This window comes from Chenopodium album, chromosome 2 (genome assembly GCF_948465745.1).
Source record: "Chenopodium album chromosome 2, dcCheAlbu1.1, whole genome shotgun sequence".
Classification (NCBI taxonomy): domain Eukaryota; kingdom Viridiplantae; phylum Streptophyta; class Magnoliopsida; order Caryophyllales; family Amaranthaceae; genus Chenopodium; species Chenopodium album.
This window is the reverse complement of record NC_137835.1, coordinates 1,168,759-1,189,100: the sequence shown is the minus strand read 5'-3', so window position 1 is coordinate 1,189,100 and position 20,342 is coordinate 1,168,759. Positions and strand designations below refer to the sequence as shown.

Here is a 20,342-nt window from a genome sequence, read left to right as displayed (position 1 = left end):
TATCCAAGGGATTTGGCTTATAAGCAACAATCCGCTGATGAAGTGATGATTCAACCAAAAAATGAAACCAGGTTTTAATGGTCATGTTTGGGGTATAAAATTGATTCACTACATGAAAATGAGTATTACCTTTGGCAGTCTAAAATTTTGGGAACAATACCAAAAAGATTAATGCCACAAAACTCTCCTTGGTATAGTAATAAGTTGAATCGGTGCAACAAACTACTGTATAAAAACTTTAATGCTGGTCAAAGTGCAATTAGATCAAGATCCGTAACATGAATCCACCTATAATCACCATCACCTTTTCCCAAACCTATTGAATATCCATCTAAGGGTCATCCTTTGATGCTGAGCTAGGATGCTACAGAGTAACATACTAACAGAGGACCACAACATTGACAACATCAAAATACACAAAGGAGCACCATTCATCATTTTTCAACATATGCACAAGATAAATCAAATAGGAGCATGAAACGACATTTATTTCGCTATGACGAGCATTATCAAAGAGGATAATAACTTCATAACATGATTTACTGACAGTAAGTTGTTACAGTGCCATAGAAATAGAATACCAACTGCACCACCAGTTATAGCTGTTAGTGACCGTTTTTTCCTTCTATTTTGGTTTCTAGCAAAGCAAACTAAGCAATCCTAATATAACTTCTCCATATATAATATGCGACTATATACAGGTAATAAATAAAGCAAATTCATCTTCCCTTGTTGGGCATCTAACTAGCATCCAGTGACTATTGCCTAATTGTCAGCTCTGCCTTGAGATGCAATACGCCATTGATGAAGAACTGGCTATCCTCCGCCATAAACGAGGTCCATGGCGTACCAAACAAGTTTCTGTACCCAACTGCCTTCCCTCCTGTGAAAGTGTAATTCCCTCGATATTTGGAAACAAACTCATCAGCAGGCTTTTGTCTAGCAGAAAATTCATAATCCACAGCAAACGATACAGAACCCTTCTCCTGCATGCCCAAGAACAGACCAAAGCAATGAAAGGAGCTCTGCTGATCCATATTACAGTGGGCAGAGAGGAAAAACCCCTGTCCACCGAGATGGAAAGCCTGGGAATACACCCGACCTGATGGAAAGAGGTTCTGGCATTCCTCTTTCCTCAAATCCAAGTACACTATACACTGCGGTCGTGGTAGTTCAAACTCTATCACCTTCACTGGGCGATATTTGTAAGCCCGCTCAATATAACGGTGACCAGAAGTGTTAGCCTCATCTGCGAGCAGGGCTCGCTGACGATAAGGTGGCTCGGCCTTGAAAAAAAGTGCTTCCGACACCAGCTTGGAGGAGAGCTCTGGATCTAGGTCATTGCATGTCATGACTTTCCTTAGCTTCCTGCATGTCATGTGCGGAAAACGGATCAATCGGCAGAGTCGAGTGCCAAGTACCTTTCGTCGCTCCTCCAACTTCGAGTAATGGGTTCTAGCCCACTTCACTGCAAAATCATAAACGGCGTCTTCAGAAGCAACCTGGAGATCATCACTGCACAACACTGCCTCGATTCCAGCAAGAGGGAGGTCCATTACCTCTGACTGAAATCTGGTAAACAAATGGCCGGTCAATTATTACTCACGCAAAAGCTAATAACCTACAACAATTACAAAAGCAAAAAAGCATGGACTAATTGCAAGAGCTAGTGGCCGATTGAATGGAATTAATAACTTTGTGGCAATTAATGAAGGAACAGCAAAATATCTATTTTCTCTTCATCTTTTATTTGGGAAAAGGATGAGAAATTCAGATTTTCAGGTAAGCATACTTAGTCATGTCCTTGAACCGTAATGCAAGAAATTCCTTGGCAGCATCGGTCAATGGTTTGACTGCATCAGCCATCAAGACACTTGAGGGAAGGTCCAAATATAACAAAGCTACATCAGACGTCATAGGAAAATTGCGCAACATCCGGCTGCAGTATCTCATGCATGAAGCAACTTCAAATTTGTCAGCGGCCATCAGAACATCTAGTATACCAGGTGGAGTGTTGGTTTGTAAAGTATTGCTGTACATAAAATTTAGGAGATCCATAAGCGCAGCTTCCTCTGCTCCACAAAAAAAAAAAGGGAGTTTCATAAGTTAATAATTCCAAGCTCAGTCAAAAAGAAATTTTAAACACTATGCTTGGACATCTGTAGTGAATAAAGAGGGGAAAAAGGGGGGGGGGGGGGGGGGGGGGGAATTAAATAATGGAGGTGAGGGTGGGCAGGTAAAGGGAATGCTTGTGTTTTCGATCCAACACTGAAAGGATTTGGTGATAAAAGGTAAGGCTAACGTATCCCTTCCCTTTCCCAAGACATATTTAAACAAGGTAAGAACGGAAGATGAATCCCTCACCCTCTTCCCATACTTTCCATCCAAATAACCCTATCTAACACACCATCAGTTTATCAACAAGAAAAATGAATCAGCAATACAGATCATTTTGATGAGGATAATGACAAGAAAAACTAAATTCAAGCAAAATGGCCCTTGTGACAGAATTCAAAAGGAGAACGGAATCATTTACTACCGTGCAAGGCATCCATCTTCATCCACTTATACGGAGTATCTAATAATGGATTAAGAAAAAGATTCCAAACAGATGATTCCATCTGTACTTACCAGAGGCATGAATACGTAAAGTCACGTGTCGCTGCTCAGATTCCCTCATCCCATTTGAAAATAACTACAGAAGAAGTGTCAAACAATCAGAAACATGATACTAATTTTAAGATGACATAAATAAAGACTGTGTCATACAAGCTGAGATTATCACCTTATAAAAAAAAGGACTCTTGGCAGCTAAAATTGGAGAGCTTATGTGAATAGTCTTCACTTGAAGAACTACTGAACAATCCATGTTCAAGGGAGAATCACTATTTTGCAGAGTCTCATCACCTACAAGATTTTAACACAGATCAAAATTATGCAGAGAATTAAGCAAATGAAAAGATATAAAAATATAAATATATGAGCATGGAAACACAGAACGATGTAACATTGTAATTCAAATAATTTCCAGAATGTGGAATAGATAAATCAGTATCACACCATCAATAATCGGTGACTCTTCTAGCATAGCCACTGCTTCCCCTTCTAAACTTTCATAGGCAACACCATCAGGGTCTGGCATATTGCAGTTCAAAATCTGATCATCAGGCTGCAGAATAATATCTGCACCTGCACGTAATGTTTAATCAGTGCTGTCAGCAAATAATCATGGCAACCAAAACAAAAACTTTATGACCCCCAACAAAAACAAAAGGTGAAATAGCCTAGTTTTATATACCAAAAACCCAAGAGTAAAATGAACAAATACTTGAAAAGCATCAATGAATATAAAAAAATAAATTTAAAAAAAAAAAAAAAAAAAAAAAAAAAAAAAAAAAAAAAAAAACTATATATAATATCAGAGAAACAAAGATAAAGCCTCCTTCCACAAAATCCTTACAGATGAGTTTTCCTGCATTTCACTACTCATGGAATTACAAATAGTAAATGATTACAGAATAATTAGAATTCACTTTAAAATCAAAGTATCCGTTTTAGGATAATCCTTTCCCAATCTAGCACCAACTTCTTTTCTAGCTTCTAATAAGGTATGAAATCATTCAAACTATGAAGATAAACTCAAAGTTGTTTCTTCTTTATCTTATAGTTGTGTCATAATAGAAATCAATTTTTTCATGTTAAAGGGCTAGATAACTCAAGGTTTTGTTTGTTGCTTTTTTTTTTTTTGGGGGGGGGGGGGGGGGGGGGGTTCTCTTGAATTGCCACTTGGTTGAATATAAGGCAAAAACCTGATATGGCTCAAGTCCTGGACTTTATTCCACTCCATATTGGGTATCACTTGGTGTGGCTGTTGCTTCAAAAGGTATTCACTCACATATGACATATGCCCACTCCAACCATGATCTATAAAGATGATTAGTTGATGACTAATTCCAGATGCTAAGCATAAGTAGGCAGGGAACCCTAAGAGCTGCTTCATAAACCCAGTTGCTAATTTGCTATATCAAACTATTTAGAATTTGGCCATTAAATAAAGAAGCTCTGAGTAGGAAATAAGGAATTTGCCCAGGAATGTTGCTATTCTGTCTTTCATGTCACTACTCTAATAGTTATGCCCGCATTAGCAACATCTCATACATAGTTGAGAGTACTTGAGACAACACATTCTAATCTACTAAAATACACCTAAGTAAGAGAAGAGCAATGTGCTCCAACTTTTTGATTCAACCATTCAAGCAAGACATAAGATCACTTCCAGGGGCGTTTGCTTAGGTTTATTTAAGAAAGGGAAAGGCAATCAACTACCATAACTTCCTTTATTATTGTTTGTTGGACCAATTTACTGATCACCTTTACCCCTTTTTCCCCGACTTTCTTCTACCATGATTCCCCCACAACAACCCCCCCCCCCCCCCTCTCAAAGGAACCAGCCTAACCAACTTAACTACCAATTGACCACCCCCCTCAAAGGAACCAGCCTAACCAACTTAACTACCAATTGACCACCCCCCCCCCCCACCCTCAAAGGAACCAGCCTAACCAACTTAACTACCCATTGACCACCCCCCCCCCAAAGAAACCAGCCTAACCAACTTAACTACCAATTGACCACCCAAAAAACTCCACCCATAACCAGAACTTCCTTTGACCGCCACCAAAAGTTCCTTAAACGACACCAGAACCGCCCTTATCACTGCCAGAACTTCCTTAGCCACCGCCGTCTGCTGGAACTGCCCAACCATCGAAAAATTCAGCCAACCACTTGCAAACTACCTCAACTCACCAACCATAAAAAAAAAACCCACAACCTTCAAAAACACCCGATCCACCACGAACCACCACCCAACCATCACTAAAAATATAACCCACCCACCATAATCATCCCCTCACATTGAAACCATACCCAACCCACCGCAAACCACCATGACCCAATCCTCCCAAGTTCACCTAAACCACCAAAAAAAGAAAAAAAAAAACTTTGATTGATTGATTGAACTCGCCGGAAACCGCCCCAATAACAACAAAAACTACTCTAACTATTAAAAAATTACTCCACTTACTCTAAAACCAACCAAAAACAAGTTGTGGAGTGACAATGGTGGTGGTTATGGAGAAGAGTGGTGGTGGTGGTGGTTGACCTTCTCTCCCTTTGCTTGTAAGAAAATAAAAATAAAAATAATTAATTAATTAAAAAAAAAGACATTAGGGAATAGGGAATGGCTATCATTTTCCCTTCTCTCCCTTTCCCCTTTACAAACAATCGCCCCCTTATAGTGTTGTTATACCAAGACCCTTGGATTTCAAGCTAACATATATTAGTTTGGTTTCGAGCTAAATATCCCAATAACATTAAACTAAAGATCCAATAATTTTGCATATAGTTAATAAGTTTTCAGATAAATTCTAAACACACAGGTGTCTTCAGCAAAGTAACAGCACAAATATCCATATAGTTAGAGGTTAAGTGCTCGAGCTAGATAAATTTTCCACAATAATGAGAATTGGGGAAGATTCAAGCAGAAACTAAAGATATACCAAAATCTTGGTCATCCTAGTGAAAACCACAATAAAAAAATAACTAAAACAACTCATTAGATAAAAGTATAAAACTACATTTACATGCAATTCAAAGCACCATTTGATACTACTACAGCAGAAAACCCAAATCACGCGTTTAAAAGTAGCTAAAATAACCAATAGCTAGTTAGTAATCCCCAATTTAATAATCAAGTTCTCTTCTTAAGGCAATTCACACAGACTAAGTATATCATGAAGCATAGTCAAGGCATTGGTTTCCAAAGCTAACATATACTTTCATACTAGTTTGATACTTAATTTCGAATTGGAGGGAGAATACTATATGGGCGAAATTACGAAATATGATCTTAAACCAATGGTAATCAGAAAATCAAAACTTGATTTCTATTCAAAAAAATCCTACTAATAATTACCTTTGCAATCAAATTAATTCGCCAATAATAGTAAACAAAAACCCTAATTATTTATGCATCAATCAACACTAAAAGCAACAATTACAATCGTATTAAAAACTAACAATCACAAAATACAACTCAAAAGCATATATCTTATGAAATAAATCAAAAGAAATTGAAAATAAATCAAGAAAATTATAGAAAAAAAAACAAACCAGGTTCTTTTTTGATATCATCTCTCCTACGCTTCCGATTCTTAGCCCAATCAGCAATGGTGGTGCAACCATCATCGTCGGATTTGACATCAGGCAAATCAGGAACAATCTCAACCTTCAAAATCCGGTCGGAAAAATTACTATCATTGAAAGCAAACCCAAAATCAGATTCCGAGCTTGAAGATTGAAGATCATCATTAGTTGCGCTACTAGTACTGGCACCCGATTTGATGATTGCAATTCTGGAATTGGCTAATTCCATATTCGACTGTTTCATCACTTTCCCAGAAACCCTAACCCCCAAATTTTGATTCTGGGAAACGAACCCTAATTGAAAACGTAGTACTCGTAACTGAGTAAGTGATCACAGTTATTGTGTGACGCGTAAGTAATTAGAGTGACACCATCTTAAGTACGAAGTATTAGGTTTTCAGTTACCACTGAATATGGAAAACTTTTGCGCAGTTGGAGTGTTGAATTGATTTGGGGGATTTCGTACAGAAAATGAGTTGTTCCAATTTTTAGATTTTGGAAACTTTGATTTAACTTAGAGGCGATAAAAAAAAATCGGGTAGGGCCAGCCGTGGCCAGCCCGTTGTATAAAATTTTGTGTTCAAATTCGCAAAATAAGTATCCCGGTAGATATTATTAGTTGCCAAAAAAAAACATATACTACGTAAATATTGTCAGGTCAAAATGGGTTTTATGGCTTTTAACCGTTTGAATTTGAGTTTTGAACTAAAATTATATACAAAGTATTTATTGCTCAACCGTGCACTTTTTATAGATCGGACCATCGGAACAATTATTGATAATCACCTCTATATAAGTATGATACTCTCTCACTCTCTTTGTTTGTTTAGTACCCTAATTTAATTGAACACGTATGCTAACACATAATTTTGATCAATAGTGTACTCTGTAAACTTATCAATACTTGTAAATCCATACATTTTAAAAAGTTTAAAAAAGCTTCTATGAATAGCGTGCAGACATGTATTTGCATATTTTTAAAAATATTTGTTTACTTATTCGTCTTTATTAATGTTAATTGCATCTTTTTTTAACTCTTAAATAGTGTGCGGTTATTTATACACCGACTCTAAAAATATTTTCTTACATATTTTCTATCGTTACTGTGCCAACAACTAAATTTGTGAAATAAGACCAAAAAGAAAAGGCCGACATGGTTAAGGCGCGCACATTAACTGCCCTAGTTATATTAATGTTTATTATTCGAAAACTATACATTTAGACAACTTCAACAACTACTCACATATGACTATATGCCTTCTTTTTTTTTTTTTTTAATTAATACATATGTATAAATCATTAACATTGGTGGAATTCGCTTGATAGTACAAAAAGTCAAGGTGAGACACTTTTTAAAAACGGGAGGGAGTAATCTTGCACTTCCCTACATCTTCATGTCATTAATTTACCTGATATTTCATTAAATAAAAATTTGATTTATTGTATTTTTTAAGAATGGAATAGAAAATGGAGAAATATTTTATTATGGAATAGAAGGAGTAGCTGAGGGTCTGTTTATATTCACTTAATTTCAGTTCAGTTCAGCTCCAATCAGTTCAGTTCAGTTCAGCTCCTAATTTCCCTCTTTCATAAAATATTTATTTCAGCTCAATTCAGTTCAGTTCAGCTCCAATCAATTCAGTTCAGTTTAATTCAGCTCCAATCAGTTCAGTTCAGCTCAGTTCAGTAAATGCGAACAAGCCCTAAGAAGTAGAAGATTGTTGAGGATCGATCAAACGTAATTCAATTCAATTACATACTACTAAAAGCGAATATAAGGGGACACTTGGCAATATATTATAAAAAAAATTCCCGCCAAAATTACTTTCTACAAATAAATTATTGTTTTACATCTAGATTATGATTTTTATTTTATATAATTCTAAAGTAAACTTCCTAATAAACTATCAACTTGCACTATATAACTATTACATATATAAATATTTTTATTATATGTTTGCAGTGTTTTAATATATTTCATGCGTTTTTATACTTGGTCAAACGATTTATTTATTTTTTGTATAATTATTACTCCTTATATTTTTATTATAATTATTCAACATCTGTGCATTGCACGGGGGTTTAACCTAGTTAACACTACAAGTAAAACGACAAATAACAACATAGTTTGGATTAGAATTAGATCTTAAAGTATAACCGAACCCATGCTCAAAGCTCAAAGCTCAAAGCTCAAAGCTCAAAGCTCAAAGCTCAAAGCCCAAAATAGGTGCTATTGGACTATAATAACCCAATGCCAGTAAGATACCTAAACCAAACACAAATTATAAGGTCATGTGCAACAAATAGCCCAAATTTACCAACATGGATAAGCTCAAAACCCAAAGCCTGCAATTGAGTAGGACTGTAGGAGCCAGGACTAATCAATTTTAAACCTTTTTTTTTTTTTTTTTTTTTTTAAATAATGAAAGTAACCGCTCAAATATTTTTACTTTGTGCTAAGTTTAGGGGCCGTTTGGTTCATCATAGGGAAAGGAAATGACTAAAACAAAGAGAAAGGAGATGAATAGATGTAATCCCTTTGATTTGCAATGTTGTTTGTTTTAAATACCTAAGGAAATAAGAGCCACCATGAAACCACTACACAACTCCCTTTACAGTTCTCTTTCTCCTTTTTTTTTTTTCCGAACACCTTGAAGATCCCCCACCACTCAACTTGGCCACCTACCCTACCACCTCCCCACAATGCCCCTCCCCCTATCCCAATCGCGCCTCTTTGTCGCGACAAACCACCAGTAAAGCTCTCCCCTCCCCCGTAAAACTTCTCCCAACCCCGAATAACCCTTCTTGACCACCTAAACCCTTTAAACGCCCTTAGCACTAGTTGGAAGTATTGGTTATGTGGATTGACTTTTTAAGTTAGTTGTTTACGCTAACTGTTTACAAAAGTGTGTTTGGTAAAACTATTTATGGTTGTTACCTGTTTATTAATGATAAAGTAGGCTAACAAGCCAAAAGTCAATAGAAAAAATTACTCTTATTAGTTTTTGACTGATGGAAAAGTCAGCTTAAAAGCCAACAAAAAAGTCAACTACCCATCATATTTTTTAGTTGTTTAACCAAACTAAAAAGCCAAATGATAGGCAAAAAGTCAATTGTCAATCACTCCATATCTTTGTTAGTTAAACAATTAGGGGTAGTACTCAAGTTTTGGGTATGAATCCCACGCCGCGTACATCATTTGCAGCTTATGGCTCTATACAATTAGTAATCTATTGGAAAGTGTTACTATATATTTGCATATGGTTCATGCCCTAATAAAAGATTTGGGTTTAACCCTCGTGTATATATATCATTTGCAGCTTATATTCCGCATACACCATTAGGGGTAATATCCAAGATTTGATTTTGAATCTCACTTACATCATTTGCAGCTTATGGCTATATACAATTAGTAATCTTATTGAAAAGTGTTACTATATGCGTGGTGCATACGGTGCATATTCCAATAGAAGATATATAGAAGGAAACAATTAGTTGCAATTTACAATTTAATTAAAGCCTAATAAGTACAAATTGGAGCACCTTGTAGTGTGAAGCTCTTGTCTTACAAACTTTATTTACCTGTTTTAGTGGTCCACTAATAAACCCTATTTAACCTTATTCTTAATCAGGAAAGAAGAGTTATGTGAATGGTAGCTTAGTGCTGAGCACCCTAACATGGCATGTTTTGCTTTGAAAAATGAACTTCAAAGTACAACCTAGATATTCTAATGACAGCTTTTATAGTATAATTAGTAATATTAATTGGTGTATTACATGGTATAGTTTAATTAATTAATCAAAGTGGCGGCTTATTGGTCAAGCTTATAGTATATTAATACTTTTTATGTGTCCATCAAGAAAAAAAAATGCTATTTTGCTACATTCTAAACATAGGTGTGTAAGCAAATGTGGAGTACATTTTTGTTGGGCTCTCTGCTTACTTTTGATTTCTTGATCATATCACCTCATGCATTCTTGCTTCTCATGGTTCATGGTTTTCTGAGAATATAGATCTGTAATACGAAGTATATCTCTTAATATCTGGATTAACTAGATTAAGATACAATTTACCCCCTTAGCTAGGCTTTGTTCTTTTAACCAAATATAAAAATAAAAATAAAAAAAGTGAAGAAAAAAAAAAGTTGAGATAATGGTTAATAAATTCAAATTTATTCATAAAAGCTATTGATAATCAATTAATGTTTAGATTAGGGTTACCAAAGTTTAGGTCAAAGGCACAAGTTTATATCATGGTTGTTGGAGTTCAAATAATTATGAGGTAATAAGTTTAAGGAAATTTTACATTAAACCACCTTTTATAACACTTTTATTGCAAGAAACCACCTTATAAAAAAAATTTCGCAAATACACACTTTAATTGTAAAATTTTTTGCAATCACACACCTTTTCCCGGAAAAAGGCCATTGACTTGGTTTTCATGGGTTGACCCGACCACGTGAATGTCACGTGTCCCCCTAAAACCACTAATCCTCCCTTTCTCTTTCTCTCTCCTCTAATTTTACCCAAAATTTCCCTCCAACACAATTTACCCCTTTTTTCCCCTCTCTTTCCCTCTCCTTCTGTACTGTTCTTCCCCCCCCCCCCAAATTAAAATCGATTTCTTCCTCCTCTCCTCATTAAATTTTTGCTGCTCTGCCATGGCTGCCACGAATTGAATGCTGATAGTTCGAGTTAAATTGCTGGGCAGGTGAAAGTAAGTTCTCAATTCGTGGCAGCATGTTAGTCACATCTCTTTGCCAATCAAGAATATCCTCATCAATCCACTCAAAAAAATTACAACCCCTATGCCCTGTCTCGAAGTTGTAGAATTTGCATGCTTTAAACTTTCTCCCAGGGTTCTCATGTGTCCACGAGGTCCTAAGACCTATAGGAATGCCACAAAAACACTTCTGGCCTTTGAAATCCATGCTGCAAATAAAGAAATCGAAAAAAACCCCCCAATTATTATCCCTAATTTTCGAATTCGATCGAAGTAAACCCTAATTTCAGCAAATGCAAGCAACTAGAAGCAATTTAGACAGACTTACCTGGCTAATTGAAGTTCCTTGGAGAATTCGCTGAGAAATTTGAGCAACAATGTCTTCAATTTCGAGCAATGTCGAAGAACAGTGTCGGGGTAATAAGAGGAGAGAGAAACAGTTAGAAAGAGAGAGAGATTAGATTGAAATAAGGAGGGAAAGTGAGGATAAGTGGTTTTAGGGGGACACGTGACATTCACGTGGTCGGGTCAACCCCTGAAAACCAAGTCAATGGCCTTTTTCCGGGAAAAGGTGTGTGATTGCAAAAAAAATTACAATTAAGGTGTGTATTTGCGAAAAAAAAATTTATAAGGTGGTTTCTTGCAATAAAAGTGTTATAAAATGTGGTTTAATGTAAAATTTCCTAAGTTTAATTTATTGTTAAAAAATCAAAATTAAAAATGTATAAGCAGGTGAAAAGAACATAACTTTAATTATAAGTACATTTCTCGATCGACATATATATCAATCTTCCATCCACCCCAAACAATTTAGCTAAATGTTTTTTCACAATATATAACATATATAACGAATAATTTCTTTTATACCCTGTAATTATAGCGATAGAGATTATTTAAGGCCGGGGGGAATATGAATGATTTTGCAATGCAAGGTCCAATAATTAAAAACAAACTAGTGAGTAGCCCAGAAATTGCCTCAGGTTACTACTTTTATAGTTGTACAACTGCTTATTTATAAGAGCACCTAATAGTTTGTATGTAGTATGTGTTTTCAATACATTGTAGTATAATATTATTTATTGTGTAATGTTAAAACATAATTACAATTAGTCTGATGGTTATACAATAACTTTTCTTCTAAAAGGTCAAGTGTAGATATCGATTTAGATTTTAGGTCAATTAGTCCAAGTGTTAAGTTCTAAAAAGACCACTGCACTATAAAATATTGTGATCACCAATTTAGCAATTTATATCATACGTGATACGAATATAAAATTTGACAACTTATGAGGTAGGTAAAAAAATCTTACCCTTCCAAGATTACAAATATTTTGATCACACTTTCATAACAAATGTGATATAAATATAAAAATAAAAGGAAAAATTGAAAAGAATAATCCCACCTTTGCCCAATCTGCTCAAAACGAGCCAACCTTTGAGTATTCTGGGAACAAGCCTACCTTTCACCTCTATTTTCTTAAAATGGATCTTTTGACTTGCAACCTCTTAAGCAGGTTAATTTTTTTTTTTTCTTAATATTTTCTCCTTAATCTCTCTCCTCTAACTTTCACCACCATTACTCCTCCAATCTTCCATAACAGCCACCTCATCACCACCACTACCCCTCCATAACAGTCACTCCCACCACCTATCACAGCTTACCTCTGCTCACCACCACCCTAGTTTACATCTGATCACCACCACCCCAGCCCACCACTAACCCCTACCACAAAGCCTCCCTTAATCGAACCACCACTTTTTACCTCACCACCACTCAACTGCACGAAACACCAGCCAACCCCCAAACACACTGCATCAGACCAAATCTCCACCGCCCATGGCCCTACTACTGACCCCCACAAACCACGTCCCCTTTAATCGAACCCTATCCCCACCTAACTGAAATCCAACCTTCTCTCACCTAACCACCACTCCATCGAAATCCCATCCCTGAAACCCGTTGCGTCGGACCAAAACCCCACCCATTCTGACCCAATTGGACCGAAACCCACTCCACATTACCCCGCGAAAGTCCCAATTAAACCCACCTTGGAGTACGAGAAGAACTCATGGAAGGGGGTGGTAGCGGCTGATTTTCGACGAGGAAGGGAGTGGTAGTTGCCATTGGGTGGGGAAGGGGGTGATAGGAGCTTGTTCCTATAAGAGGAATGGGCTTCTCCGGCGGAGAAGGGTGTGGTTACAGTGGTCGGGGAAGAGGGAAGGAGTTCTGATTTTTTTTTTAATTAAAAAAATAGGACCAATTAGAAGGTGACACGTGGAAAGTCACCTTCTAAAATCAGTTACTAAATTATAAAACCGATCATGGGCTTGTTTTGAGAAAATAGGGGGCAAAAGTTGGCTTGTTCCCGAAATAATCAAAGGTTGGCTCGTTTTGAGCAGATCGGGCAAATTATTCTTTTCAATTTTTCCAAAATAAAAATCTTAACCTTTCAAGATACAAACACTATACTTTTGTACCTATAAATTGAATTCTAATTGACCTATGATGTACTCATAAAACCATTCATCCTCTATTCAATCAATAACATTATAATGGCATCAAGCACCACTTTGTCTATCGCTGTCATTAGGGGTGTACGCGGTTCGGTTTGGTGCGGTTTGGATCCTAAACCGCACCAAACCGTAAAAGTGCGGTTTGTAATTTTTTCAAACCGCACTTTTAAAAAAACCGCACCAAATCGCACCGCAAAATGCGGTTTGCGGTTTAACCGTACCATATTTTATTAAAATTAAAATTTTTCTTATTAAAACATAATTTTTATTCAAATATTAAACTCTTTTTTTTAAACCTTTAATAAACTAATAGTGATTAGTCAATGATTAGCTCATATATTATAGTTCTTTTATATATTTTTAATAAAAGTATAGTATAATAACCGCAAACCGCATTAAATTGCGGTTTGCGGTGCGGTTTGGTCTAATTTTTTTGGAAACTGCACCAAACCGCGGTTTGGTCATTTTCAAAAACCGCACCGCAATTTTCAAACCGCAAACTGTATCAAATCGCAAAATTGCGGTTTGGTTTGCGGTTTGGTGCGGTCTAAACCGTACTCTGTACAGCCTTAGCTGTCATAGTTCTTTATTTTTGTTTAATCCGGTTTCTATCGCATTTTATATACTACCTCTGTTAATTGTTATGTGCAACTTTGGGGTATTATTTGTGAGATATAAAATATTCCAAAGTTGCACATAACATTTAACGGAGGTAATATGAAAGAATGTAATTGCTTCATTTCTCATTATGGGAATATATACACAATACAATTCAACCGTAAGCCTACAATATAGGCCATTTACATGCTAAGGCTAGCTGTACACCAAAATATATACCTGACTAAAACAAAGATATGTATAATACACTATGGGCATGTTCTCATACGTTTATTTTCAGCTCAGTTCAGTTCAGCTCCTAATTTCCTTCTCTTATAAAATATTCAGTTCAGTTTAGTTCAGTCAATGAGAACAAACCCTAAATAAATATTCCGTATATGATAATAATATCATATATATTCTAACACACCTCGTAGTTGTAACGGTAGGTTAACCAACGTTAAGACTGTCTCAGAAATCATCAAATAGTACTCAAGGGAGACCCATTGTGAAGATGTCTGCAATCTGATAACAAGAAAGGAGATGGAAAACCCGTACTTCGACCTGTGCAACTTTTTCACGAACAAAATGAATGTCCATTTCAATGTATTTGGTGTGTTGATGTTGCACCAGATTACCCGAAAGATAGATGGCACTCATGTTGTCACAATATATTCGTGCATAACAATGACAATTGTTTTGTTTATTAACTATTAGAATGCCATTTAAATTTATATTGTACTACGTAATTAATTTGTTTTAGTGTTTAGATAATTTTTCTACTAATATGTCAAAACCATGGAAGCTTAGCTTATAGATATGGGAGCAACACAAGAGTATGTTGAATAGCATTGAGCATGAATTTGGATCCATAGATGTCATAGATGTTCTCGATGTATGCGCGGCAGCATGCACCTCGCAAGGGAAGAACACAATTTTGTTGTCTTGACTAGGAATGTTAAGATACTAAGGAAGAGTGTTGTCAAGATTATTACAAGGGTGGTTGTACCAAAACATAAATAATGGAGTAGTTAAAGGAAAATAATTTATCATACCTCTAAGAAAAGTTTTATTGGATTAAGTACAGATTGTAATATTTGATAAATATTTGTTTCTTGAAAATTTACTTATAATTTCTAATCTATAGCCTACCTGAATTGCGCATTTCACTTGAGAGAGCTTGATCTGTCCAGCTTAATTTTAGTTCAGTTTAGCTCCAATCAATTCACTTTAGTTCAGTTCCTAATTTTCTTCTCTCATTTCGTTCAGCTCCAATCAGTTTACTTCATTTGTTTTCAGTAAATCGGAACAAGCTCTTAGTATAAAAAGGCATGTTTATAGAATATTGTGATCACAAGCTATTAGTTATTAAAGGCTGATCATCTAAACATATGTAAGCTAGATCTTAAAGTAATTGGTTATTTGCAAAGTTTTTGGTTGGACAGGTGGAATATGACTCATCACAAAGCTTGATATTCTCTCTTTAATTTTTTGCATTGTGATCCAATATTATTTTCCCTTTAACTTAATTAAATATTATCATATTGATTATTATTATAATCAATCATAATATAAAAAAGAAAAGAAAGCAAATAAGCGATTTAGAAACAGTGAAAGAACAAGAAGCAGAATCATGACTATATATATGCTTTTAAGTTCAAAGTTTGCAAAGATATGTAAGTATTTATTTAATTAATTCCTTACTAGACCACATTGTGCTCAATTAATAAGGAATTACAGTAGTTATCATGACTGTAATATAATTGCAGATGCTTGCATAGTTCAAAGTTGATTGTTTGATCTTTACGCATATTAGTTTTAGGCTTAAATAATTAAGTATGTTCTGATAAGTTAAGAAATTCTAAATAAATTAAAATAACGCTACACACTGCACAATTAGGACATGTTCTATTCAGCTTAAGTTCAGTTCAGTTCAGCTCCTTTAATTGTTTTCAGTAAATTGAAATATGCCCTTAGAATCAGTTGAATATTACATAGCACACCATTGAAGAATACTCCCCTTATACCTAAATACATTGTTTATATATCTATTGGGTCTAAATTATTATCCATAAAAAGGGTTTCCAAAGGGAAATCCTTGTATGCAATATTTTTCACTACACAATAATTTATGTTATGGGTTTAGGATCAAGAATGGACTAAGGTGGTGTGGGATTGAAACTTGATTTTTAATACTTACGTACCTTTTATATATATATATATATATATATATATATATATTTTAAAGGGTTAGTTGATTTGAGTCATACCCACTTTCCCTTTGCGTTGTTAATACCCTGTCCATACCATTAGGTTTGAGATATGGACTTAAAATTTGAAATTCTTACAAACAAACACAAGATATGGGTTAGCCTTATATGGAGTATTCATTTTTTTTTATAAAAAAAATCTTATACCTATTCTAAACTCATATCTCATACACTTATACTTACATTACTTGAACCAAACACCCCCAAAGTTTTTGTAATAATAATAATAATAATAATAATAACAACAACAACAATAATAATTGAAATAATAATACTAATAATAATAATCAATAAATAATAATAATAATCATCAATAAATAATAATAATAATAATAATAACAACAACAACAATAATAATAATAATAATAATAATCAATAAATAATAATAATAATAATCATCAATAATTAATAATAATAATATTAATAATAATATGTACATTTGTATATACACATATGTATAGTAATAAATAATCAATAAATAATCAAAGATCACTAATCCGTAGTTAAAAATCACTAATTAATAAGTTCTGTTCAGTTCAGTTCAGTTCAGTTCAGCTCAGCTCAGCCAAGTTCAGTTCAGCTCAGTTCAGTTCAGCTGAGTTCAGTCAATCGGAACAGGCCCTAAGGTATATATTATCAAATCATATTTTCAATCATCTCGGTTAACGGAGATACATCTACGGTTGTACAAGTACATCCCAATTATAGTGTATGTGCAACAACTTGAGAACAAGAGAGTGAGGGATACTTCAAGTGATTAGAGTTTCCCACTCGGTTTCAGGGATCCTAAGATCGATTTTCACCACTTATCCTTGTACAATAGCAAAAATAAAGATTAAACAGCTCATATATACTACCCAAACAGCACTTAATTAATACTATAATTTACCTCTACTTATGAGTTTAGGGTGATCTAATCTATTTTTAGTAGCAGGAAAGTGATCCAAAGTAGGAAAAGCTGAAATATAAAGGACCCTCTGTTACTGTAGTACTATTAAACCAACAATGGTGGCAGAAGAAGAAATTATTAAAAAATTGAATTAATGTAGAAAGATAATCATCAAATTTCAGAAGATGAAAGGGATCTAGTGAGAGTATAAAAACAGAATATTACTGCGGTTTTTCTATATAAAGGAAAAAAATACCAATGTTAAATTAATATAAATGGATAAAAAATGATAAAACAAGAGAAAGGAAGTGAAGATAACAGCTGTGTAGAACTCAAGATAAATAAAATGGCAGCAAGAGGCAGGAGGTCGTTTCATGGGACAACCCCATTTGTCCAGATTTCTCTCTTAACCCTAGGCCATCCCTTTTTGAAAAAAAAAAAAAAAAAACTTCTATTTATTTATTTCATGACTCCGTATTATTATTAGGAATTCCTTATTATTATATGGAGTATGTTTTTTTACACAAGTTTTCAAAAAAAAAAAAAAAATGTTTTTTTTACACAAAGAGTATTTTTTAGTTAATATGCTTTGACTTTTGACTTTTTTTTTTTTTTTAAAAAAAATTAATTAATTTTGATTAGGATTTGTAATTTTAGTTGGTTTAGATGAGATAAGTTTGGACAATACTCCGTATTAGATTAAAAAATAAAATTCAAACAAAATAAATTTTAATAAAATTAAATAATTCCTAATATAATAAAGTGAGTTCATATAAATTCAAATTAATTAAAATAAATTTAGGTAATTTCCTATAAACTAAAATAAGTTGAGGTAAAATTTTGGAAAAAATTAGTAGTTTCACGTGACAATTATCCAAAGATAGATAAAGTATTGAACAAAGCAATTAGCAATAATATTTTATACAAAGTATTACACAAATAATACCTCTAACCATAAGTTTTATATGTGGTTGGTCACACTGTATGGTCAGAGTTATTTAGTCCGGGATCACTCGATAGGTAAAATATTAGGGTATGTTCCGATTTACTGAACTGAACTAAACTGATTGGGGTTGAAATGAAGTGAGGTGAGTTGAAATGAATTGTTTATGAGAGAAGGAAATTCAAAACTGAAATAATAAAATGAACTAAAATTAAGCAAAACAGAACAAGCCCTAATCGAGGTTAATCGATCTGTCATGTTTTTTTTTTTTTTTTTTTTTTTTTTTTTTTTTTTTTTTTTATTACTCATACGGAATACTCCGTACTCAGTATTGTTTTTGTTTCCTGTTTGTGTTTGAAGAAAATTACATCTACTGGAGTACGAGTTATGTTACATCGGTACTTGTCTTATTGTTGAACAATTCTCTGCTCCAATTTTTCTGACCCATCTTTTCGCCTGTCATCCTCACCCCCGTCCATCAAGTATGTAACCCTGATTATTACGAGTATTTTCTTCAGGCCAGGGTCCCTACTTGTGTTTTGATCCATGTCTTTGATCGATCGACTAGCTTCTTCCATTAATAACATACAAATATCGAATTCAACATTATACAGTACTCCGTATATAACAAGAGGCGATAATTGGATCAATTATACTCCGCATTGAATTGGCGATTATATATAACAAGTGGTGATAATTGAGGATTTTGTTTGGCATCGCTGTGGTATTCTATTTTTTGGGTTTTTTTTTATTTAAATTATAAATTATGATAATTATGAAAAATGACAACAGAAAAGTGAAAACACTATTTTCTTGTTTTTTTTTTTTTTTTTTTTTTTTTTTTTTTAAGAAACAGAAATTAAAAACAAGAAAACAATGGCAAACAAGCTCTAAATTATTGGATTAATTAAGTTATGTTTTAGCATAGGGTTTGTTCTCTTCAGCTTATTTTCAGTTCAGTTCAGTTCAGCTCTAATCAGTTCAGTTTCTAATTTCCTAATTTCATAAAATATTTAGTTCAGTTCAACTTCAATCAGTTCAATTCAGTAAATCAAAACAGACCCTTAATTTAGTGTTTTTTTTATCCGAATGATAATTAAAAAGTAAAGTGTAATTATTTGACTCATTTTTGTAAATTGACGAGTATCTTGTAGTAGTAAATTTTTTATTCCATTTGATCAAAAGATGATCAATCTAAAAGTTCGAGAGCCTTAGATCTTACGGAGTATGATATCTTGTTATTTTTAGACAAAAACTTTTTTAATTTGAAAAAAGAGTTAATTTTTTTTAAAAAAAAAATTAAAAATGAGTAGAGTTAGTTTAAAGTTGTTGGTGGCAAGCATATATGCCAATACTATCCTTTTAAGGACAAAAGGAGAATGGCATCACCTTGCTATTTTTAACAATGGAAGAAGGGTAGTGACGGGAGGAATCATCAAAGCAACTCCAATAAACACGTTGGTTCATTCCTAAATTCACAAGGCTGCATATTAACATTTTGAGGGCTATTTAACTTAACTTTCAAACCAAAGAAGTGTGTTGTGTACATATATGTTAAATACGAGTCTGAGTCGTACTCGTAAATTAAGAGAGAGTTCAACTCACAAGACCAAATGAGGTTCAATTTCAAAACCATATGACAAAAGGAGGTGTAGCTCTTTAGCCTCATAAACTGATTAAGGACCTCTTCTGATTAACTGAACTGAATTGAACTGAGCTGAACTGAATTATTTATGAGAAAAGGAATTAGAAATTGAATTGAGCTTAACTGAACTGAAACTGAAGAGAACATGACCTAAGTATCTATTTTTCTGAAATCAAAACACTTACACGTGGTGATACTTCATAGGTTTATTGTTCAACAATATATTTCTTTTAGTGTAGAAATACTCTCTTTGTCCCATAATATATGACACAGTCAAATATTACACACATGTCAATGCACTAATTTGACTATATTTTTTATATAATTAAATATTAATGAAAATTATTTAAAAATTATATTAAGAAACTTTGTATTAAAACTTGTCTAACAACATATTTTATGACAAAATATATCTTTGTTATTTTAGTAAAAAATTATGGTTAAACCTAATGTATGAATAGTGAAAAAAAAAAAAAAAACAAAAAAAATGAGAAATAAGCACAAAGAAAAGGGGTACAATATGATGTGACGAATTGAAAAGAAATGGCAATGGAGATGG

At 33.9% G+C, this 20,342-nt stretch overlaps 1 protein-coding gene across 1 annotated transcript; it reads right to left on the bottom strand.

Moving 5' to 3' along the window:
• Positions 1–467: 467 nt before the first annotated feature.
• On the bottom strand, positions 468–6,707 carry LOC145592233 (BTB/POZ domain-containing protein POB1-like). The gene is made up of 6 exons (XM_081648688.1): positions 6,170–6,707; positions 3,061–3,189; positions 2,786–2,907; positions 2,632–2,695; positions 1,793–2,072; positions 468–1,572 (listed from the first exon to the last, which is right to left on the bottom strand). The coding sequence occupies exons 1-6, from the start codon at positions 6,444–6,446 to the stop codon at positions 759–761; spliced, it is 1,686 nt and encodes a 561-aa protein (XP_081504814.1). The 5' UTR covers positions 6,447–6,707; the 3' UTR covers positions 468–758.
• Positions 6,708–20,342: the final 13,635 nt, after the last annotated feature.